The 24,914-nt window shown below is 41.5% G+C and overlaps 1 protein-coding gene and 1 long non-coding RNA gene across 2 annotated transcripts in view; one reads left to right on the top strand and one right to left on the bottom strand.

Moving 5' to 3' along the window:
* The window catches only part of LOC131512361 (uncharacterized), a 52,716-nt gene extending 51,655 nt beyond the window's left edge, over nucleotides 1-1,061 (bottom strand). Inside the window, exon 1 of the long non-coding RNA XR_009262109.1 lies at nucleotides 959-1,061. This is a non-coding gene — a long non-coding RNA (uncharacterized LOC131512361). The remainder of the gene's footprint in view (nucleotides 1-958) is intronic.
* Nucleotides 1,062-1,360: 299 nt separating this feature from the next.
* Nucleotides 1,361-24,914, top strand: part of LSG1 (large 60S subunit nuclear export GTPase 1) — a 36,102-nt gene continuing 12,548 nt past the window's right edge. Inside the window, exons 1-8 of the mRNA XM_058730900.1 lie at nucleotides 1,361-1,518; nucleotides 3,334-3,460; nucleotides 9,997-10,117; nucleotides 10,294-10,380; nucleotides 10,927-11,013; nucleotides 17,021-17,081; nucleotides 18,131-18,307; nucleotides 23,117-23,533. Coding sequence (XP_058586883.1) covers nucleotides 1,420-1,518; nucleotides 3,334-3,460; nucleotides 9,997-10,117; nucleotides 10,294-10,380; nucleotides 10,927-11,013; nucleotides 17,021-17,081; nucleotides 18,131-18,307; nucleotides 23,117-23,533 — 1,176 coding nt within the window. The 5' untranslated portion in view covers nucleotides 1,361-1,419. The remainder of the gene's footprint in view (nucleotides 1,519-3,333; nucleotides 3,461-9,996; nucleotides 10,118-10,293; nucleotides 10,381-10,926; nucleotides 11,014-17,020; nucleotides 17,082-18,130; nucleotides 18,308-23,116; nucleotides 23,534-24,914) is intronic.

The following is a 24,914-nucleotide window of genomic DNA, read 5'->3' as shown; positions in this document are numbered from 1 at the left end:
TCTTGGTACTCAACGTGTGGCCAATGGACCGGAACGTTAGCATCAGTGCCACCCCTAAGCTTGTTAGAAGTACAGAGTACTGGGCCCAGTCCCAGACCTTATTAATTAGAACTGCTTGGGGCGCCTGGGTGGCTCAGTCGGTTAAGCGTCCGACTTAACCGACTCAGGTTAACCGAGCTCAGGTCACGATCTCGCGGTCCGTGAGTTCGAGCCCCGCTTCGGGCTCTGGGCTGATGGCTCAGAGCCTGGAGCCTGCTTCCAATTCTGTGTCTCCCTCTCTCTCTGCCCCTCCCCCGTTCATGCTGTGTCTCTCTCTGTCTCAAAAATAAATAAACGTTAAAAAAAAAATTAAAAAAAAAAAAAGAACTGCTTGGTAACAAGATTCCTGGGAGGATCCACAGGTATGTTCAAGTTTGAGAAGCACTGGGTTCTGAAATGCCCTCTCACAACCCTCATTCTTCCCTCTCCCCAAGAACATATAAGGTAGTTGATGATATGTGGGTTTGGCTCCTGACACCATATAAATTCCACCTATGACTTGAGCAAGCTGCTTCCTCTCTGAGCATGGTAACACTGAGGTGGTTCTCACAATTAATTAAATGCAGGTAAAACGCCCAGCGCCCACACAACTCTAACCCAGCATTCTACATTCCCAGCTTTGGGAAATTAACGATGAAGTGAGGATCAAAAGCCCAGGCCGCAAAGAGTGGAGCCGGCACTGTTTTCACTTTAATTATAGGAAATTTTAATGCAATTCTAAGTGGAACCTTTTTTTTTTTAAACTCATTAAAGTCAGATCCTGTGGGCTCTCCATGCAACCTTGCCAAATTCTGGAAACAGTCATCCTTCCATTCCGAACTCCCATCGAGGCAAGGACTTTTCTCCCCAGTTCGCAGCTAGGAAAGACTAAGTAAACAAAAACTACTTAGATTCCGGACTTGAAGGTGTCAGACCATACCTCCAGACGCAGGCCGAAAACCAGCGCCAGGAAACAGCGCCTCTTCGCGCGGCTGTAAGTCTCCGCCTCTTCAATGACAAAAAACAGCTGGGAGGCGGAGTTAGGACCCAGAATACGAGCGGCCATTTTTTCAGGTCTCCTAGTTCCTCGCCGGACGCTAAAGATCAACGCACGAATCTGGAAAGTACCATTCTTTTAATTCAAACATTTTATCCAAATTTGAGATATTCGCAGATATAGTCATAGAAATTCAATTATGAGGCCATTTTCACATTTATATTTTATAATAGTGGCAACGCGAGATGTACAAAGGGCAGTTTGGAGCAAGTTATTCCGTTTTCTCTTCAACTCGGGCCTCCACCACTTGGGCTCTCTTATACGTCACTTCCGGGGGTCGAGCTCTTGAATACCGGAAAACGCGCGTGCCGGGCGGAGAGGCCTGGCGCGAGTGCTGTGCCAACATGGGCCGCAGAAGAGCGCCCGATGCCGGGACTCTCGGCCGGGCCCTTATCCGCCAGAAGACTCAGCGGAGCCGTAACCACCGTCACGCCGATTCCTGGGTAACACAGAGCTTTTCCTCTCTCTAAGCCTTTCTTTCTAGTCAGGAGATCCGCCTGGGGTCAGAGGTCACAGGAACATTTTCTAGGGAAAGTGACGCCGAAGTAGGGTTTTGAAAGATGAGTTGGTGCATCGCTTCTCGGCCTTTTGGCTAAGATCAAGTGTGAAAGATGAGTTGGTGGAAGTTACTGTCAGAACGATAAGCAGTCCTTCGAGCAAGGCGCAGAGGTAGAGGCTTGAAGGGAGGGCTAGTGTGATGGTGAAGCTATTGTGAGAACTTGAAGGATCTCGAATGCCAGGGACGTTGAGAGTTTCTGAGTAGGAAAGACAGAAAAACTACTGATTTTGGTGTTGTTCAAAGAATGCAACAACCCCAGGAGCGGCTGCTTGCCACCAGAAATAACAAAATACCGCAGATGCTTGCTGCATCCTTATTATTCCCTAAGGGTTTCGCTTTGGAAGATGAATCTCCAAAATGTGGCGAGCTGACCTTACATTTCCCAGGGCCTGGGGATGAACATAATTTTAAGATCCTTGAAAAATGGATGAGGTAATTTGACTTGTTTGGTCAACTCATACTCCCAGGTATTTGAGATTCACTTGGTTTTCCGTAAGAACCTACGCTAAAATAAAAAATATCCCTAGTGCTAACTCCCTGCGAGCCACTGTCACACCGTCTGATTCCCATCCGTTCCCTGGGCAGAGAAAACGCATACAGGGCTCTGCAACAGTCAGCAGGTCCAAGTTACTCCGTAGATTACTGGTAACTTTTCATTGATTTTGAAGGAATTTGTTGTATATCCTTTAGGAAGTGGTAAGAAGATTGAATATGAATTCTAAACTGGATTCTAATCCTTACTCTGATTTTTTTTTTTTTTTTTTTTTTTTTTTGCTGGCCTGTGGCCTTAGACCACCTAATCTTTTAACCTTCAACTTTGCAATTTATTTGTACCTGTGCTGAGCATGTGGCTAGAATAGTGTTTATCAAACTCTGTATTGCTCCTGGAAATTAGTTATGTAAGTCCCATCTACTGGTTTTTTAACCCAACAGGATAGAATTCAAAATATCAGTGTATTACATGTGATGAGGTAACTCTGCTTCAGGATTCTGTCCTGAAGAAAAATAGAAACCTATTTTGCCCTACTGAATGGCACAGAATTGTATCACTCTGCGGATCACAGCATTTGGAGGACTTTGTAACATGTTAAAAAAACTTTTTTTTTTTAATGTTTGTGTATTTTTGAGAGAGAGAAAGAGAGACAGAGCATGAGCAGGGGAGGGGCAGAGAGAGAGGGAGACACAGAATCAGAAGCAGGCTCCAGGCTCTGAGCTGTCAGCACAGACAGAGCCCGACATGGAGCTCGAACTCACAAACTGCTAGATCATGACCTGAGCCAAAGTCGGACGCTTAACCAGTTGAGCCACCCAGGCACCCCTAAACATGTATTTTTTTACTGTGGGTCTCCATCAGAAATTTTCTACGACATCTGCCAGGATCAGACAGTCTGAATTCAAATCCTGCCTCTACCACTTATTAGCAGCAACTCTGGGCAAGTTATTTTTATTTATTCAAGACTGTTTCCTCATCAGTAAAATAGAGTTAATAAAATTTATTTCAAAAGGTTTTGAAAATGGAAAGTGCCTGTTAAGAGGTAAACAAGTGCTCTTTTAAGTGTTAACCAGTATTAATATTGACTCTAAAGGGCCTGACACCACTCTCAAGACCACAGAATAGTTCCTTGGGAGTGTAAAGTTTCTTCAAACGTCAGAGGCAGAAGAGAGCAGCTGTCTTATTTACCCTGTGTTTTATTCATAGTTGCACACAAGTGAGCTCAATGATGGCTATGATTGGGGTCGTCTTAATCTTCAGTCAGTAACTGAACAGAGTTCCCTCGATGACTTCCTTGCAACTGCAGAACTTGCAGGGACAGAGTTCGTAGCTGGTAAGTGGCTTATTTCTGAGTACATGGGACACTGGTCACCTTTCCATCTTTGCTGATTAGGTACAAATATGTCTGCTTGGAAGTGTTCTGTGGACCCTAGTAAACTCATAAACAGGGACGCCTGGGTGGCTCAGTCGGTTAAGTGTCCGACTTTGGCTCAGGCCATGATCTCATGGTTTGTGAGTTCAAGCCCTGCATCGGGCTCTGTGCTAATAGCTCTTCTGTCTCCATCTCTCTGCCCCTCCCCTACTGGTTCTCCCTCCCTGCCCCCCACCTCTCGAATAAATAAACCTTTAAAAATAAAATAAACTCATAAATGAGCTGTCTCTAAGCAGAGGCACATATCCCAGAAGAACGTGGGAATGTCTACTCAAGTAGAATCAGGCTGTGAGGTTCAGAATGTGCCACAGTTTTAAAATTAAGTCTAGGGGTGCCTGGGTGGCTCAGTAGGTTGAACGACTGACTTTGGCTCAGGTCATGATCTCGCGGTCCACAAGTTCAAGCCCCGCGTCGGGCTCTGTTCTGACAGCTCAGAGCCTGGAGCCTGTTTCAGATTCTGTGTCTCCCTCTCTCTGACCCTCCCCCGTTAATGCTCTGTCTCTCTCTGTCTCAAAAATAAATAAACATTAAAAAATAAATAAATAAATAATAAAAAATAAAATTAAGTCTAAAAACACCTTCAGATTATGTACCTCATTATATCAAAAAACTCAATCTCTTGTGGGATAAAGACCAGTCAACATTATGGTGGACAATACCAGCACTTTCCAGAAAATGTTTTTTTTTTTTTTTAAAGTTTGGTTATTTTTGAGAGAGAGAGAGAGAGAGGCAGAGTGCAAGCAGGGGAGAGTCAAAGAACGAGGGTTTTTTTTAATGTTTATTCGTTTTTGAGAGACCGAGTGTGAGTGGGGGAGGGGCAGATCCCAGGCAGGCTCCAGGCTCTGAGCTGTCAGTACAAAGCCTGACTCGAACCCACAAACCACGAGATAATGACCTGAGCCCAAGTCAGATGCTTAACTGATAGCTACCCAGGCGCCCCCAGAAAATGTTTTCTGATACAATAGTTAGAAGCAAAATCCTGGGCCTGGTGCTGTTACTTAGGCAGTTTGAATTGTGTTTTAAAGTACTTGTTGACACAGGGTTGTGAATTATCCATGCACGTAATCTGTTTTAGTCACTGCTGTCCTTTTCTTTTTTTTTTTTTTCTTTTTTTTTTTTTTGTATGTGTCTTCTAAGCACAGAGGTAGCATTATAAACTATTTCTATTGCTCTTTCATTATGATAAGTGTTATTGTGTTGCTTAGCAAATTCATTGATTTGTTTAGATGCTTTTATTGGGCTTCAGCTACTATCAGGGATTGTCTTGGCTACTGACAGTACAATGTTGAATACGATGATTTTATTTCTGCCAACTTTTGTTTTAGGTGCTATGAAAGAAGTCTGTAGCAAACAATGGGATCACAAAAGATGTAGTTAGTATTCATTCTGTCTGAAAGAGGACTGGGGCCACTCAAGAAAAGCTCTATGCTTGGGCTGAGTCTCAAAGGGTGACACAGGTGAGATGACACAGGACAGTATACGTGAGCAGGCAGAGGACTCCAGCTAAGATGTGAGCAGCAGCTTACTTTGTTCAGAAAATGGCTAGAAGTTGGCCTTGCAGGTGCTTGAAGTACACAGACACAGGATGTGATGAGCAAACACAAGGGAGGTGGGCAAGGGTTTTATTTTATTTTATTTTTTAATGTGTATTTATCTTGAGAGAGAGCAGGTGGGGGAAAAGGAGAGAAAATCCCAAGCGGGCTCTGCACTGTCAACAGAGAGCCTGATGCAGGGTTCAAACTCAACGAATCGGGAGATCATGACCTGACCCAGGTGCCCCAGCAAAGGCTTTAAATATTAAAAATATTGAAAAGTAGGGCTTTTAAAGGAGTCTTTCTAGAGGCTTAAACAGGTATGAAACATGATTCTAGATTTCATTGTTTTGAAAGGTCACTGATGGATTTTGAAGAGGAATGGCTGTCCAGCAAGAAAAGCAGGCCAGACAGAAATAGTAGTAGAAGAATGGCACAAAAAATTGGAACAAGATTACTAGGGAGATGTAATAAACCAGACTTTGTGGAAGGGAGTGGAGTGAGTGAAGAAGAGTGAGGAGAGGTAGAGCCATCATTGGAGGAGAGAGAAAAAGGAGTAGAAAAAGAGGGAGGTGGGTGGGGCGCCTGGGTGGCTCAGTCAGTTGAGCATCCAGTTTTGGCTCAGGTCATGATCTCATGGCCTGTGAGTTCAAGTCCCACATCAGACTCTGTGCTGACAACCTGGAGCCTGCTTCGGTTTCTGTCTGTCTCCCTCTCTCTCTGCCCCTCCCCCACTCATGCTCTGTCTCTCTCACTCTCAAAAATAAAATAAAAACATTTTAAAAACAAAAAAAAAAGGAAGATAAAGAAATCGAGTTAATGAGCGTGTTGTATTCTTTTGAGATACTTGACTATGGCAGAGAGGTTGTGTGTGTGTGTGTGTGTGTGTGTGTGTGTGTGTGTGTGTGTGTAAAAGTTATCAAGGTTAATAAACCTATGCATAGGTTATAGGGTGAGAGTGAGCAGAGAGAGGTTGAATATACATTTGGTTTGACAGGATCAAAAATTTAAAGTACATATTTCATGACCTGGTGTTTCCACTTTTCAATACTTGTCCTAGAGCAGTGGTTCTCAAATTTTACTGAGCATCACAGTTACCTAGGAAACAGATTCCTGGGCCCCTCCTCTGGAGATTCAGTAGGTGTGAGTTGAGCCTGAGAATTTGCATTTCTCAAAAGTTCCCAGATGATGCTGTATTTTAGCAATGAACACTTGGAAACAACCTAAATGTTCAATAGGTGGGAAAATGGCTAAACTGTGGTATAAACACACTGAAATACCCTGTGGCAGTTAAAAAGAATGAGGTAAGTTTCTGGATACTAAAGTGAAGGATCTCCATGACCTACCTGTTACACTAAAAGACCCAAGTTGGGGCACCTGGGTGGCTCAGTCAGTTAAGTGTCCTGACTCTTTTTTTTTTTTTTTTTTTAAACGTTTTTTATTTATTTTTGGGACAGAGAGAGACAGAGCATGAACGGGGGAGGGGCAGAGAGAGAGGGAGACACAGAATCGGAAACAGGCTCCAGGCTCCGAGCCATCAGCCCAGAGCCTGACGCGGGGCTTGAACTCACGGACCGCGAGATCGTGACCTGGCTGAAGTCGGACGCTTAACCGACTGCGCCACCCAGGCGCCCCTCTGACTCTTGATTTTGACTCAGGTCATGATCTCGCAGTTCATGAGTTCGAGCCCTGCATCGAGCACTGTGCTGATGGTGCAAAGCCTGCTTGGGATTCTCTCTCTTCCTCTCTGCCACACCCCTGCTTGCGTGAGCTCTCTCTCTCCCTCTCCCTCTCAAAAAAAAAAAAAAAAAAGACGAAGTTGTGGAATAGTGCATATAGTGTGGTACCATTTACATTAAGAAAGTAATATGACCAATCTATATATGTATGTGTGTATTAGGAAACAACTTGGACACCCACCCATTTAATGGATAATCTCAAGGGAGGGAACCAAGTTTGTAGGGGTGGGCAGAAGATTGGGAGTTGGTTATAGAGAATGTTTGCCTTACTTTATTGTTGAATGTTTTTACAAGGAAAGTTTATGTATTGTGTAATTAAAATTTTTAATTTTTTTTTTTTTTTTTACTGTTTTATTTTTGAGAGCAAGCAGGGGAGGGGCAGAGAGACAGACACAGAATCTGAAGCAGGCTGCAGGCTCTGAGCTGTCAGCACAGAGCCCGACATGGGGCTCACCTTTGGGGAGAGGGACTGGAGATGAAGCCAATCATAAAGGCCAGTGATTTAATCAAGTGTGCCTACATAGTGAGCCTCCATAAACCTTTCAAATTCCATTAAAATTTCTCATTAAAATTTATTTCGTACATTTTTCTCTCTCTCCCTCTGGCCCTCTCCCCTGCTTACACTCTCTCTCTCTCTCTACAATAAAAAAATAATTTATTTTATACTTTTTCTTCCTTTCCCTTAATAATGAATGTGGAGGTGATAGAATTTTGTTTCAATTCTCTGTAGCCTGCAGACACTGCTGGACACACAGGGATAGGGATTCTTAACCAGGAAACTACATATTTCACCTGTGTGTGAACCCTGCAGATTGCATGCTAAATTTACGTGTGTGCGTGTGCACGCACGCATATGATTTTGGATTGGTTGATGATCAGTGATTTTTAAGTACATTTTCATGTGAGTTCCTGACCTAACAGAGGATTGCAGAATAATGACAAATGCTAAATGTTCTTTGGGAACTCTTTACTTTTAAAAGATGGCACAGGTAGTGCTCACTCCTTATTTTCAGCAAATAAGGAGAAAACGTGATGTTGTGGTAACATATATTTTGTCTTCACCCCCCGATTCCTGATACAAGAGCTTCTAAAACCCTTGTTGGTAACTTCCTGAGTCAGGGGTGAGAGGAGTGTCTTTTGTTACTCGTAATAATCCCCTTACAATTTATTAACTTCCTGAGTTTATGCTAATGAGGAACTTGTGGGTGTCCCTAGGTAGGTTCTGCGCAGGGCTGGTTGCAGTAGGAACCAACCCTGTGATTATGAGTTGCAATTTTCAGGACCTCAGAAGAGGTGCTAGAGATTGGGCTAAACACCAGTAACCAGTGATATAATCAATTGTACCTGTGCAATAAAACCTCCATAAAAGCCCATTCAGAGACTTGGCATCTGAAGTGGAACAGTCTTGTGGGACTGAGCCTTTAAACCTGTAGAGTGTGACACTAACTCTTGATAGTGTCAGAATATGATGGAATTGTAGGACATCGAGTTGCTGTTGGAGAGCTGGTTGCTGGTGTGGAAAAATGCACCCATTTGGTGTCAGAAGTGTTGTAAGTAAAAACAGTTCAGAGACAAGTGGCTGTATTGTGTTACTTGCAGCAACCCTGAGAGCATTGCTACTGAAATCAGAAGGGATACTTGGCTTTTTTAAGGTTAGGAGGTTTGGTAGCGGGTGCAGTAGAGTAAGGAATTTTAATGTTGAGTTGGAGGGTGGTTGTACCATATGGTTTTAGCCAAATAAGGAAGGAAATGAAGCTTTGAGCTGGATGTGGGACTGGGAAAAGAGGAAAGAATCAAGAGGGTAGAGGCATGGACAGAGGTTAGACACAGCAAAGTGGGAACGTCAGGTGGGGGATCACCATTGGAAGGAGAAAGAATTACCAAATATGGGGCTAAAGGGGTGTGTGTTTTGACTTGGTTGAAGATGGCATGAATGACAGTAACGGTTGGGTGGACTGTACTCTATGTTACTGGAGTGTGCAGACCAAGGTCATAGATGGTGTTGTTAGTCTGACAGGTAGCAGGTAGCACTCTGCTTGAAGGTCAAGAGGAACACTCCTAAAGGTGTTCTGTTGTGTTTGAGTAGGACCTTCCCTTAGCAATTAGGTAAGAAGTTTAACTGGCTTCTCTCAATGGAATCCTCTGCCCATGGAGACTAGGTGTGGTGAAATAGAGAGGCCGAGAGCAACTTGGGGGGATAGGGCCCTAGAGCAGGGCTCTCCGTAGTTTATACATGAACTTGACATTTATTTTATTCCTTTCAGTTGTTATACAGCATTAATTGTGGGCATTCATCATAAATATCTTACATAAATTGTAGCTGTGTAGTAGTTGACCGGTTTTAACTGGAGTGAGTCTTTTTGCTGAATCTTTGCTTCCCCACCCACTCTTATTGTCTTTAATTATTCTCTATGTGTAAAATGAGATTGGTTGTGCTGAATCTTTTAGTCCCTTCCCACTCTTACGGTTTGCTTCCTTGAAATGCATTCAGTATATGGAGTTTTATAAAATTAGTACTTGAAAAGATGGTTGACCTTTTGAAAGCTTTAGTAAAGGTTTTTTTGTTTTTTGTTTTATTTATTTATTTTTGAGAGAGAGAGATCAAGCAAGCAAGCACACATACAAAGGAGGCGGGCAGAGGGAGAGGGGAAGGATCTTAAGCAGGCTCCACGCCTAGTACCATGCCCAACGTGGGGCTTAATTTCAAGACCATGAGATTGACCTGAGCCGGATGCTTAACTGACTGAGCCACCCAGGTGCCCCAAGATTTTTTCTTTCATTCCTTTTTTGGAAATTATTTATCCAAGGCTGGAGGCATCTAAATCAAGAAAGCTTAAAGGGGCACCTGGGTGGTTCAGTCGGTTAAGTGTCCAACTTCAGCTTAGGTCATGATCTCACGGTTTGTGGGCTCTGACCCTGAGTCAGGCTCTGTGCTGGCAGCTCAGAGCCTGGAGCCTGCCTCAGATTCTGTGTCTCCGCCCCTCCCCTGCATATGCTCGCTTGCTCTCTCTCTCTCTCTCTCTCTCTCTCTCAAAAATAAACTTTTTTTTTTTAAATCAAGCTTAAATTCTGTTTTAGGTACTGTATTTTTAGTTTTGCAGGTAGTGATCAGTATTCACTATCTATGTTGTCACTTCAGTAACAGTATTTTCTTTTCTCTAAACAGAGAAGCTGAATATTAAGTTTGTGCATCCGGAGGCTAGAACTGGACTGCTGTCTTTCGAGGAGAGCCAGAGAATTAAGAAACTCCATGAAAAAAACAAACAATTCCTGAGTGTACCACGGAGGTGAGTTGAACAAGAATGTGGGACATTATAAGGCATAACAAGACCCCTGAGTATAAAATTTTTAATTTGGTGTTCTCTTTTTGCCTGTTTCCTTTTCTCAGCTGTCATTATTAAATCCAAATCCCGTTTTATTTTGGTAACTCGTGGATTGTTTTTTCCCTCTGTAATTGTTTCAGACCAAAGTGGGACAAAAACACTAGTCCTGAAGAACTCAAACAGGCAGAGAAAGATAACTTTCTAGAATGGAGACGTCAGCTTGTCCGGTGAGTATTAGAAGATAGGAAGATTTGTCTTGAAATTCTGAGTCTGACATTTTGGTGTGTTTGCACTATTTGCATTTTAAAGGCTTGATTCTTTTAGAAGGGAAATGGTAGATTTCTTCTTATAAGTGCAGTTTCTTTGTGCAACCAGCATTGCTGGGTACTCATGCATCTTTGCCCAGAGATGGTAAATTGATTACTCTGCTCCATTCCTGGCCTTCTCTCTTTTTCATACCCTTCTGTAACCATTAGTCATCCTGGAGTTGATCACCGCTCTCTTGAGCATTCCTCCAGAAAGAGGTGCGTGGGAGAAATGTCATTTTGTGTGCTAAACTTCCAGGGCTTAAATAGATTAAGTATACAATTTCAAATTTGATTTTCATATTGACTCAGTAGAAAGTATATAAAAACAATTTGATAGTATTTGTGTGCGTGTGTGGGGGTGTGTGTGTGAGCTTATTTTTTAATGCAATTAATTTGAGTGTTTATACTACTTGAAACCATGAGTTATAATCTGGCAAAGATATAAACTTTTCATTCTAAAGCCAGGCTAGAAGAGGAACAAAAGTTACTATTGACTCCATTTGAAAGAAATTTGGACTTTTGGCGCCAGCTGTGGAGGGTGATTGAGAGAAGGTAAGTTACCATTTTCTTTTTGTGTAACCAAGACATTAGTAGTATTATATTAATCATATCTGGATGTTGATGAATGCTCATAGGCTCATGGGGCGGGGTGCTCAGGGCTTAAAGTATGCAAAAAGCTATTGATAATTATTATAAAAACTGAAAATAAGATGCTGTATTTCTTTTAAAATACTGATTTTTTTTTTCTTTTTTAGTGAACACTTTGAGAGCATGTAGGAATGGTAAATGTTTTCTGTAAGATGAGTTCTAAAGTACCTACAGTTATTTCAGCAAATGTCTGTTGAATCCTATTGGAAATATGGAAACTATGGGTGTGAACAGGAGTAGGTGTCTGACCACAAAGAGAAAATATGTTGGGCAGTGGGCATCAGGGGCACACAAAGGAATGAAGTGCAGTCTTGTCAGATGATTCAATACCCAGTAAATCCAAAGTGCTTATGATTCTTGCTGTGTTACAGATAGAAAGGCAGTGGGCTGTGTTCTTACAGAGGAAGGAGCAGCTGATAAGGATTGGGCAGAATCAAGGAGTGGTTTATTTTAATTGGAATTAGTGGTGATGGTTGCGCAACTTTGTGTATATACTAAAAACCACTGAATTGCATACTTTGAAAGGGTTAATTTTACCTCAATTATAGGTAAGAGGTAGATTATACCTCAATTTCTTTTTTTTAAGTCATTTACATGCCTTCCCCATCCTGTTCCCTCAGGGGCAGAGACAGGGCTATTGGGCTGGAATATGGGGAAGTCACAGTAACAAGGCAAATCTCTAAGTCTGAAAAAAAGTAGAAGCTTGCTGCTGGTTCCCAGGCTCTGTGCAGGCCCCTTTGATTCAGTTAGGCTTCAGTGAGGTTTGGGAAGACCCACTATGATTCTTCTGGGAACTTCTTTGGAGCAGAGTGGATCTCTCCTTCAGTGCCTCATTAGCAGTTGAAGATGTGGACTGCTGAAATGCCTGTTTTCTTATTTCCAAAGAGAAATAATAAGCTTTAAAGTAATGAAACCTCACCTTGGAATACTCCCATCTGCACATTTACAGTATTGTTTTTTCTGTTTGTTTGTTTTTATTTTAGATTTTCTATTTATTATATTGTCTGTCTTTCCTCTCTGTTCCTTTTTTTTTTCCATTTCTGGTTTCTGACTTTTATGTAAGAGGCCTTTCTCACATGTCAAGCGATGTTTATTGTCTGTATCTAAGAATGAAGCGTTACAAAGGGGATTGACAAGACCACCTGTTTGGATGGAATTTGCCAACTGGTGACTTCACTGTATAGGACTGAACAGGGATCAGTTTTATTTTGTTGGAATACCCCAAGATATTAGGCTCTATGGGTGTTTTCCCTAGATCCAGTCAGTTTCTTAAAGATAAAAATTCTCTCCTACTGAGAATGTCGCTAAAGGTGGGAGTATAATGCAAGGTGTGTGGGCATGTTCACCATTGAGTATGTAGGCTTGTTTAATCCACCCTTTTTCAGTATAGCATCTCTTTCCCATCTTCTGTTGCTTGAGGTTCCAATTCTGGAGACTCTTGGGTTCATTTTCTCTATAAGAAACCCTAGCCATCTGCTATTGGAATAGGAGAATCAGGCGGTGTAACTGCCAGACTGAACGGAACAGAAGAGAAGACCTAAGAGCTCCTCACCAGATTGATGTCAGTCCCATTCTTCACCCTTGCCTCAAGGCCTTCATCTGATGCCTCTAGTCCTGAGCTCCCTCAGGGCTCTGAGGCGTGAACAGGCTTTTTGATTGCGCTACCATGTCTCAGTTGCTGCTGTTCTTTCTTTCTCTTTATCCTAACGAGCATCAGAGTTTGCTTTCGTTTTTGTAGGTTTTAAGAGGGAACAGAGGTAACCATATGTGTTCCTTCTTCCACATTTGACAGACTTTTTATGTCCCTAAATAAGCTACTGGTTTCCCCAGAGTGAGCCTGTAGCTTCAATAGATTTACAATATTACTTGTTCTGTTAGTTTTATTATGTTGTATTTTTCTGTTTATAAGAGAGAGCGTATTTCTAGCTCAGTATAGTTTAGATCACATGGAAGTGGATCTGAATTACATAGAAATATTTTTTTTTTAATTTTTTTTTTTTTTAACATTTATTTATTTTTGAGACAGGGAGAGACAGAGCATGAACAGGGGAGGGCCAGAGAGAGGGAGACACAGAATATGAAGCAGGCTCCAGGCTCTGAGCTGTCAGCACAGAGCCCGACGTGGGGCTAGAACTCAACGGACCGCAAGATCATGACCTGAGCCGAAGTCGGCTGCCTAACCGACTGAGCCACCCAGGAGCCCCACATAGAAATATTATTAATAAAGGGACTACTGCCACATTTTTTAACAGGAAATATTTATTGATGTGTTTTGCATAGCAGATGTCTCCTGTTTGGTAATAGGCTAGCTAAGCCATCTGGCTCTTTAATTTTGAGAGTCGTTATTGGAAAAGATTCGATGTATACCCTGTAATTGAAATGCAGGAAGCTGCTGGGGCACTGAGGGCAGAACACCGTATTCCAGTAAGATAAGGCATTATTGTGCTGCATGAGCCTTTTCTGGTATACAGCAGCACTTTGCATGTGCTAATTCAGCACATGAAGCAACTGGCCTTTTTTTTTTTTTTTTTTTTTTTTTTTTGGATGTTTAGTTTATTTTTGAGAGCAAGTGTGAGTGGGGGAGGGGCAGAGAGAGAGGGAGACACAGAATCTGAAACAGGCTCCAGGCTCTGAGGTGTCAGCACAGAGCCCGACACGGGGCTTAAGCCTATGAACCATGAGATCCACCTGAGCCAAAGTTGGACACTTAACCAACTGAGTCACCCAAGATCCCCAAAGCAAGTGGTCTCAAGTTTGTCTTTTCTTCCTAGTGTTTCTGAGCTCATTATTGTTTCTCCGTGTTTGCTGGATAGACCTAATGTTTGTGGACCTTGCAATTTTAGTTTATTAGGTTTTGTCCATGTTTTGCAGTCATTGTTGCATTTACTGTTAAATCCTCCCAGTTTGAAAGTGGTAGCTATTACCTTAAAGAAGAAATACTGGGACCCACTTAATTACAGAACTTAACAACAATTTGTCTTAAATTAGCAAGTCTGTGAGTTCTTTTGAATCACATTATGAAGCTGGAAATTGAACCATTGATTTGTGTCTGTTTTGTGACAGCACCATAGTGTCTTTGATGATTGCAGTTTTGGTACACAACCTAACCTTACACCTAAAAGAGGTGGAAAAAGAACAGCAAAAAACACCCAAAAACAGCACAAGAAGGGAAATAATAAAGATTAAAGCAGAAATCAATGATAATGAAATTAAAAAAATAAATAAACAGATCAACGAAACTAGGAGCTGGGTCTTTGAAAGAATTAACAAAATTGATAAACCTCTAGCCAGATTGATCAAAAAGAAAAAGGAAAGGAGCCAAATAAATAAAATCACGATTGAAAGAGGAGAGATCACAACCAACACCGCAGAAATACAAACAACAATAAGAGAATATTATGAGCAATTATGTGCCAACAAGTTGGGCAATCTGGAAGAAATGGATAAATTCCTAGAAACATATAAACTACCAGAACTGGAACAGGAAGAAATAGAAAATTGGAACAGACCCATAACCAGTAAAGAAATTGAATCAGTAATAAAAAATCTCCCACAAACAAGAGTCCAGGGCCAGATGGCTTTCCAGGGGAATTCTACCAAACATTTAAAGGATAGTTACTACCTATTCTTTTGAAGCTGTTCCAGAAAATAGAAGTGGAAGGAAAACTTCCAAATTCATTCTGTGAGACCAGCATTACCTTGATTCCAAAACCAGACAAAGACCCCACTAAAAAGGAGAACTACGGACCCAATTTCCCTGATGAACACGGATGCAAAAATTCTCAACAAGATACTAGCAAATCAAATCCAACAATACGTTGAAAAAAAAAATTACCATGATCAAGTGCGATTTATTTCTGGGCTATAGGGGTGGTTCAGTATTCCCAAATCAATCAGTGTGATACATCACATTAATAAAAGAAAGGATAAGAACCACATGATCCTCTCAGTAGATGCAGAAAAAGAATTTGACGAAATACGGCATCCTTTCTTGATAAAAAATTTCAAGAAAGTAGGTATAGAAGGAACATACGTCAACATCATAAAGGCCGTATATCAAAGACCACAGCTGATCTCATCCTTAACGGGAAAAAACTGAGAGCTTTCCCCCCAAGGTCAGGAACATGACCGGGATGTCCAATCTCACCACTGCTGTTCAACACAGGACTGGAAGTTCTGGCCTCAGCAATCAGACAACAAAAAGAAAAGGCATTTGTATTGACAAAAAAGAAGTTAAACTTTAACTCTTTGCAAGCAACATGATACTCCACTTTTGGAAAACCCAAAAGACTCCACAAAAAAACTGCTAGAACTGATTGATAAATTCAGCAAAGTCACAGGATGTAAGCTCAATGTACACAAATTGGTTGCATGTCTTCTATACTCTAATAATGAAGCAGCAGAAAGTGAAATCAAGGAATCAGTCCCATTTACAGTTGCACCAAAAAGACCTAGGAATAAAATACATAGGAATAAACCTAACCAAAGAGGTAAAAGATCTGTACGCTGAAAACAAAGAAAGCTTATGAAAGAAATTGAAGAGGACACAAAGAAATGGAAAAACATTTCATATGCTCATGGATTAGAGGAACAAATGTTAAAATGTCTATACTAACCAAAGCAATCGACACGTTCAGTGCAATCCCTATCAAAATACCACCAGCATTCTTCACAGAGCTAGAACAAACAATTCTAAAATTTGTATGGAACCATCTATCTCTTCCTCCCCCACTTGCACTCTGTCTCTCTCTCAAAAATAAATGAAGATTAAAAATAAATGGGGTGCCTGGGTGACTGAGTCAGTTGAGCATCTAACTTCGGCTCAGGTCATGATCTCACAGTTTGTGGGCTCAAGCCCTGTGTCAGGCTCTGTGCTGACAGCTTGGAGCCTGGAGCCTACTTCAGATTCTGTGTCTCCCTCTCTCTCTGTTCGTCCCCTGCCTGCACTCTGTCTCTCTCTCTCTCTCAAAAATAAATAAAGTTTAAAAAAAAAATTTAAATTTGTATGAAACCAGAAGAGATCCCAAATAACCAAAGTAATGTTGAAAAAGAAAACCAAAGCTGGAAGGATCACAATTCCAGACTTATTTCCTTCCAGTGGCAGTTGCGGCTGCCCCTTAGAGCATCTTTCCTAGCCACAGAGGCAGGATGGGAAGGGTGATCCTCCCAGGGAAGTGAGATACTTACTCTTGCAGTGCTAGGGTGCTGTAGTCCCCACTACATTTGTGAGGGCTTTAAGGAGCTTGTATCAGCTACAGAAGGTTCTCTTACTACTACATCTTCTATGTGACAGAAGTTGGACTCATCATTCCTGCTTCAGTGTGACATTTTAAGTTGATATTTTCCTGTTTTGTATTTGTGCCATTTAAACACATTGTTGGAACTGATGGATGATGATTTGCTGGATGTATGCTTTCTCTCGTCAGCCCTGGGTTTAAAAAACATACAGGCTTTGATAGTGGCTGCTGTCAACAAGTGATTTATTAGTTTTCTTTTGAGGTCTTAACGCCAGTGTGGATTAGGTACTGAGTATGCAGTAGACCTCATCTTGGATTGAAGTATTTGGAATACTCTTTTGCCTCACCAGGAGAGTTTACTAGAAGATCCAGTTGAAGTTTTAGCAATGAAACATCATCAGGGTCTTCTCGGACATAAAACAGCAAGAGAATGTTATGATTACAGGCATGTTCTCTAGTCCAAAGTTCCCTTCGAGCTCCATCAGGAGTAGCTGGTGACCTTAGACAAGTTACTTAACTGTCCTAAGCTTCAGTTTCCTCATATATAAACGGGATAATTATACCTTAAAACGATTAATGTGCCAAGTGCTAATATATGGACAGTGTTTGCTATTATTACTATGTGGTCATGTTTCACTTCACAATGATTGGAGTATCTCATATTTCTTTTTCAGTGATATCGTGGTCCAAATAGTAGATGCTCGAAACCCACTCCTGTTTAGATGTGAGGACTTGGTAAGTAAAGTGTGACAAAATTCAAATGTGCAGTCCTCGGAGCCGCGGTGGGAGGACAGCCTCACTGACAGCAGTAACTGTAGGCAAGCGTTCTGTTCCCTCCTCTAGCTTCAAGTAGGCCCCCTCTCCTCCCAGGGTCGAGCGTTTACACACTGCTGCTGTTTAGACAGGTGTTTTCCTTCTAAAACAATCATTTTCATCTGCAGGAAGGGACAAACACATGAACTCTCTAGCTTTTAGTTTAGAAGCCAATTTGTTAATAGATATTTGCCAGTGTTTCTCATTTTTTAAGAGACATCGGTTTAAATAACATTGTACTTTTTAGTCCTATCTTACCCATCCTGTCATGTTCTCTCTCCTCACACCTTACTACCTGCTGTGATATTTTACAGTGAACTGTTTGTAAAACACCACAGGTAGTAATAATTAAGGAGTGAAGATTACATGAAAGAATGTAACACAGGCTTTGAATTAGTATAACACTGTACACATGTGAAGTATTCCTATTTGTGTTTGAGGACCATGATAGTAATAGTACAGGATATTTTTAAATCCATTGGTGAGAGACAAAAATCTCATTTGTGAAACTCTTGTGAAGTCACACTCTGGTGTGTTACCTAATGAAGAGCTGTGTTTGGGAATTAATATCAATTAATCGAGTCTTGTTTTTCTTTTAGTCCCTGCTGGCTGACAGATCTAGCTCTGCAGTTCTTTAACTGTGTAAAAGAAACACTTCGGCAGTATCAGAGAGAGGAACAACAGTATTTAAAGTGGAAAGATCTATTACCCTTCGGGAGGACAGGAGAGCATTTCATTTTACCCTTTCCAATTTTTTATGTTGAGGGTACTTCTAAGTGTATGTGACCTACCTTTCTCAGAGCTTACTGGAAGGATCATTAGAATGTAGCAGGATGAAAACTCTTTAAATTAGGGTTGACTTAAAACTAGGGGCAGTAAAAACTTTTAGTCATACTTGGGGGTCTTCAGTATAATTTGCCCAATATTTACTTGTTTGAAGAGGCCTTTCTAAATACCTTTGTCTTGCCCAGGAATGTTACGTGAAAGAAATAGATGACAGTAAGGAAAATGTCATTCTGATAAATAAGGCAGACTTGCTGACTGCTGAGCAGCGGAGTGCCTGGGCCACATACTTTGAAAAAGAAAATGTGAAGATTATCTTCTGGTCGGCTTTGGCTGGAGCCATTCAACTGATTGGGGACTCTGAGGTAACCTGAGGGCTTTTTCAGGTTGGGTTTCTGGGAGGAAGATTTCAGTTTCTGGGTAGTAAGCTTTGGGTTTGTTTGTTTGTTTGAAGTTTTGTGGGAATTCAGGGATTTTTGTTGGTTCCCTAAATGCTCTGATAGTAGGATGAGCTATACTGTAGAAAAATGAGTCACAAGGTTGCTTTCTCTGGTTGTCAAATAGTCTGACATCTCTGGGGCTCTGTGTTACACACTGACACTAGCTAGAATTTTTAATTCTTTTAGATTTTCGGCAGGAAGTTGAATAGGAAGTTTCATAATGACTTTAATAATAGTTTTTAACAGGAGGCGGCGACAACCAAAGCCTGTACCTCTACTTCTCAGGACTTGATTAGAATCTCTTTTGACATTGTTTTCAAAACGAAATGAAGTAATCCTAAAGCTATACCGTGTTCTCTTTTAACCCAAATTTTACAGAAACAATTTGGGGGTGGGGTGGTGGCGTGAATGTGTGTGTGTTTTAAGTTTATTTATTTTGAGAGAGAGAGCGAGCGTGCACAAGCAGGGTAGAGGCAGAGAGAGAGGATCCCAAGCACAGAGCCCGATGTGAGACTCGAACCCACAAACTGCGAGGTTATAACCTGAGCTGAAGGCAGATGCTTAACTCACTGAGCTTCAGGCGCCCTGTGTGCTTGTTTTAAGTAATCTCTACACCCAATCTCCACCCATCGTAGGGCTTGAACTCACAGATCGAGTCACATGCTCCACCAACTGAGCCAGCCAGGTGCCCCTGGGGTTTGTTTTTTAGTAAAAAATATAACTAATAACTAATAATAACTATGAAATGAAATTAGTAGTAGAATCTTAGATCTGGAAGAGACCTAAAGTAATATTTTTTTTCCTAGCCTTCTCCTTTTATCTCTGTCAACCATGTATTGACTTGTGTGTTGAGCTGGGTATCAGTGAATATAATACCCTCTCCTGATGAGTTTATAGGTTAGCTCACCTCCATGGCAAACAGTCATATAATCTCTCTGTGACTACATTAAATGACAGAGACCTGGTAGCTCACTGTTCCTGACTTCATTTAGAAAGTTCTTCAGGGGTGTCAACGTGGCTCAGTTGGTCCAGCTCTTGATTTCAGCTCAGGTCATGATCCCAGGGTCATGGGTCTAGCCCCCTGTTGAGCTCCATGCTGAGAGTGGAGCCTGCTTAAGATTCTGTCTCTCCTGCCTCTCTCCCCTCGCCCACTCCCCCATCCACCCCTACACCCCACTTGCTCGTGCATGCACACACACAATCTCTCTCAATAAAAAATAAAAATGTTAAAGAAAGAAAGTTTTTCAGTTTAGTGAAGCTAAGTTGGCCTCCCTAACCCTTGATCTAAGGACTCTTCCTTTGTCCCCTTAGTTCTCTCTTCTGCAAACTGTATGTATTTTCTGCCTTTCTATTCATTATGGACACAATATCTGGGGCACTCTTCATCTCAAGTGCCTGTTTGCCTGTGTCAGGATAACATTAAAATTGGTGGCACCTAATTGAATATGTTATTCTAGATATGGTTTGCCCAGGATGTATACAGAGAGACTATTAACTTCTTGTAATCAGGATACTCCTAGTAATTCAGAGTTTTTGTTAATTCACCCATTTCAAAGGAGCTATATTATGGTCTTGGCTAATTTAACCTGTGAACAACCAAATCCCTCAAATATCTTTTAAAAATGAGAAGAATTAATGCAAATCTCGCCCCATATTTACATATGGAAAAAGTTTTTGTGTTTGTGGTTGTTTGTTTGTTTTTGAGAGAGAGCGCGCATGAGCGCAAGTGAGGGAGGGGCAGAGAGAGGGGGCAGACAGAGGATCCAAATTGGGCCCTATACTGACAGCAGCAAGCCCAGTGCGGGGCTCAAACTCACAAACCATGAGATCATGACCTGAGCTGAATTCAGATGTTCAACCAAGTGAGCCACTCAGGCTCAACTTAGGACAGTATTGTTCCTCTGAAATATTGTTAGTATTTGGGGCTAAGGTAGAGAATTCATTTTGGTTGTGCAATTTGCTTTTCTCTCCTTCTAGCTTTGAATCTGCAGATGTTGTGTGTTTGTGCTTCTGTATATTCTTTCCAGTCATTGATGTTAAACAGGTCAGAACCAAGGGGAGAGCTCTGTAACCTTTTGTGAACTTACTAAGCACTTGGTACTAATAAGCATTCTGATGTGATGAATATAGATGTGTTTGCAAGGATAGAACAGAAAGGATCATTCTGTTTTTACTATTGTTAATAAAAACTAACCCATAAAAAGTTTATTCTGTGCCAGGCACCACTATCCTAAGCACTTTGTATATTTATTCATTTAATCTTCTCAACAGTAAATGTAAGTGCTTATTATCCTCGGGTAGTCTGGCTTCCTAATTTGTCCTCTTAACCATTATTTCTGTTTCACCTCTTTCCTGGAAGCCAGCATCTTACTGAAGGTTTTTGTTGTTGTATTTTTAAATTACCAAAAATGAAAAAAGGATTAGTTTCTACATCTGTAGTCTTCCCTGAACTGTTACCAAGTAGTACGTTCCACTTTTTTACATAATCTGTTCTCAGGAAACCCTTGTTGCCTCCTGTTGATGACTATCTTTTTAGGGCTCACCAGCTGCCTTGTGGACTTACTCCCATATCCAACTCCGAGTTAACAGTGTGTGGTTATGGAAGTTATTCTTTCTTCCTTCTTAAGTTAGCCATCATTTACTCCTCCCAAGTCTTCTGAAGTCTCTGATGTTTTTCTTGATTTCTCAAGACCAATAACTAACTACTGTTGTGATGTATCAGTAATCACATCTGTCATTTGAGTATCAAACATGAACTTACTAGAAAGGTTGTTAATCACTGTACTCGCCTATCTGAAGCTTGGTTCTTCCTTTACAGTTGTTTAACCCCTTCTTATTTGAAAGAGCATGACAGTTTTCAAGCCGAGTACCTTAGTTTTTTCTTGGCCATCTGTTAAATTGCACTGTTTTCCTAAGAAATTGGCTTTCCCCTTATTTTTATTTTACTATAACTGCCACGAAGTCCTTCTGTTGTCCTTCTCATTTTTCCTGAACTTAAACTGCTTCTCGTTTTAGGTGGGGTCTTTTTTAAAAGTCTTTATTTATTTATTTTGAGAGATAGAGAGAGTGCACGTGCATTGGGCGGGGCAGAGAGAGAAATTCCCAAGCAGGCTCCACTGTCATCGCAGAGCCCGATATACAAATCCACAAACCAACTGAGCCATCGAGGTGCCCCTGGTTCACATTATTGTTACCTGTTTCTTTCATATTTTGAAATGATCCAGAAGAGTTCACGGTGAAGACGAACAATGAGTGTAATAGAAATTGCTCCCGGGGCGCCTGGGTGGCGCAGTCGGTTAAGCGTCCGACTTCAGCCAGGTCACGATCTCGCGGTCCGTGAGTTCGAGCCCCACATCAGGCTCTGGGCTGATGGCTCGGAGCCTGGAGCCTGTTTCCGATTCTGTGTCTCCCTCTCTCTCTGCCCCTCTCCCGCCCGTTCATGCTCTGTCTCTCTCTGTCCCAAAAATAAATAAAAAACATTAAAAAAAAATTAAAAAAAAAAAAAAAAAAGAAATTGCTCCCAGTTCTGTAGTTCTGTTATAAGCCATACTGTTTTGTTGTGGGTTGTTTTTTTTTTAAGTTTTTTTTTGTTTTGTTTTGTTTTTGTTTTTGTTTTTTTTGAGAGAGAGAACATGAGCAGGGGAGGGCCAAAGAGAGAGAGAGAGAGAGAGAGAGAGAGAATCCCAAGCAGGCCCTGCACTGTCAGCACAGAGCCCAACGTGGGTCTCAAACCCACGAATCATGAGATCATAGAGTTGAATGCTTAACCAACTGAGCCACATAGGCACCCTCATGCTGTTTCTTTTTGACTCACCAGGCTTGACTGTGAAATCATGCCTATTTTCTGTGATGGTTTATGTCACTACTTTCCTAAAATTTAGGATACCTGTTTAACTCCCTGTGTCCTCTTCTGTGACGATTACTCATTCTAACATTAGGTAATTTAGAAATGATACCAGGTTTGCATCACTTCTAAATCCAGACCAATTCACTCTTGTTGATACAAATCAATATAGTAATACCATAAATTGTCTTAGTTTTGCTTTAATATCAGTAGGAATTCAGAAGAATTTACACATCCCTAAAGAGTAAATGATTTTTATCTTTTCTTTCTTTTTTGCATATGTGAATAATTTTCGCATGTGGAGTTGAGTTTTGTTTATTTCATCCTGAGGGAGCTGTGCTGCACAGCACTTTGATTTATTAAAGGCAATTATAAAGGAATAGCAGTTTCCTTAAATATGCAAACCAGAGTCTTTAAAAATGCAAATGTAAAAAACTCAAATTATAAATTCTGTCCTTACTCTGTGCAGAGAAGAGAATGTTAAATGTTTTATTGTTAACGAGAAATGCTTTGTTCTATGGGCCGTTGTAAAATGGCATACTGACAAAGAATTCAGCTTGACATGGGCTTTTCTAAGCTCTTGCTTTCTTTAAAGATGTATCTATTACAGAAGTAACGCATGTTGTTTGTACAGAGTTCAAATAATACAGGAACGCATAAAGTGACGATCCACTGTTCCTCCCGTCCCCAGAGGGCACCACTGTTGATAGTTTGGTTGTGTCCTTGCACTGAAAGACTTACATTGTCTCCCTGTTTTCACCTTTTCTGGTCTCCTTCATGGCTTTTCTTGTCCTCTTTTCTTCAATAACCAACTCTGAATACTTTCATTAGAATGAAAGATGCCATTGTTCTACCCTTCTGAACTTTTGCGGTTTCTGTTATTTCATCAGGAACATGTGAACGAGGGTGCTGGAGAAGCCAATACAACTGAGTCTGAAAACTCCAGTTGTGATGAGGCTGAAAGTCCTCACAGTGAGACCGAACAGCTCCTGGACGGGGGATCCCCGCCACTTGGTGAAGTTGCCAGTAGCGATGAAGACAACAGTGAGTACGAGGACTGTCAGGAGGAGGAGGAGGAAGTTTGGCAGACGTGTTCAGAAGAGGACAGCAACCCTGACGAAGAGCCCTGTGGCTGGGACAGGAAGGAAAGCTGTACTGTGGATTCTGAGGCTCAGGGCAGGAACACCCTGGAGAAGAGGCACACACTCAATTTCAGCCACCTGGTATCAAGGCAGGAGTTATTGGAGATCTTTAAGCAGCTACACACCGGGAAGAAAGTGAAAGACGGACAGCTTACCGTTGGACTGGTAAGGTGAAATAGGTCCTGAGATTGTTACCCCATGGGTATCTTTATATCCAATCCATTGGTAGCTACACTGGAATCCAAGGGACTACTAACCAGGCTTCTGGCATCATTGGGAACGTTATTGCCCTCTTGTTGCCCACTGGCATTGTGGGAGTAGGCAGTGTGACAGGAAAAGTCAAAAGTGTACTCTTTCAAGGCTTACATTGGCTATATCTCTTTTCATAGTAATTATTTTCTCCCACCTCCTTCCAGTTCAGCGCTACCAGTCACGTGACTTCCCAAGAAGTACTTGGAAAAGAGCACTTTTAAGCCCATTTTCACTCTTCCAGGTTAATATTCTTACCTTCTGGAGGCTTATGGTGTCATGTGATCCTTGCGAATTTGTACTGTAAATGTTCCAGATGCATTCTAGGGAGAATCCCAGCATCTTTGGGCCAGGTACAACAAGATTGGTGCTTTGGTTGCATAAGAATAGGGGAAAGGAGGGGCGACTGGGTGGCTCAGTTGGTCGATCCTCCGACTTCGGCTCAGGTCATGATCTCACAGTTCGTGAGTTCCAGCCCCATATCTGGCTCATTGCTTACAGTGTGGAGCCTGCTTCGGATCCTCTGTCCCCCTCTCTCTGCCCCTTTCCCGCTCGTGCACATGTGTGTGCACTCTCTCAAAAATAAACAAAAAACGGGAAAGGAGATCACGTCCCTAGCTACATATACACTAATTCTAGAGGTGGCTGTGAGAAGTACCCAAACCTCAGGGGTGTACAGCAGAGCTCCAGACGGCCCCATCTTTAGCTAAGGAAGTGTAAGATGATAGAGAAGGTATTTTATAGATCTTCCATCCAAGCAAGAAAACAAAACAGTGAAAGAAAGTAGATCATGGCAGCCTTAAAATCTTCTAGCTTTTAAGTTACGTGCCGAGTAGAGCAATCCTAATTGTTTTGAAGCACTGTCCCCCTCCCAAAGCGTACTTAAAATGATTATAGCAGATTGACATTTTATTTTAGAACACTAGTTAAAGGAATTGTCCCTGGAGCCAGGCAGACCTAGTGTAATTCCCAGTTCTACAGTGGAACTGATTTACTTGCTGTAAACTTTGGGAAATGTAGCTAATTTCTCTTAGCTTTACAACTCCACTTCTATATATTATTGCTAAAAATTCATTTTCCATATGCCACCAGAAAGCCCAGCTTCCCTAAAAGCTAGTTTATTTCTCACATTTACGGACATGCTAAGCAGCCTCGCCACTTTCTGAATGTCTTACTCTAGAAATCTTGAAAATAGGTTAATTTACTCATTCTGTGAACATTTATTGATCACTGGCCACATGCCAGGTGTCCTTCTGGGCCATGACAGTCAGTGTATCTCCACCCTCCCAGAACTTCT

The sequence above is a fragment of the Neofelis nebulosa genome, chromosome 5 (genome assembly GCF_028018385.1).
Source record: "Neofelis nebulosa isolate mNeoNeb1 chromosome 5, mNeoNeb1.pri, whole genome shotgun sequence".
Classification (NCBI taxonomy): domain Eukaryota; kingdom Metazoa; phylum Chordata; class Mammalia; order Carnivora; family Felidae; genus Neofelis; species Neofelis nebulosa.
This window is presented reverse-complemented; position numbering and strand designations above follow the sequence as displayed.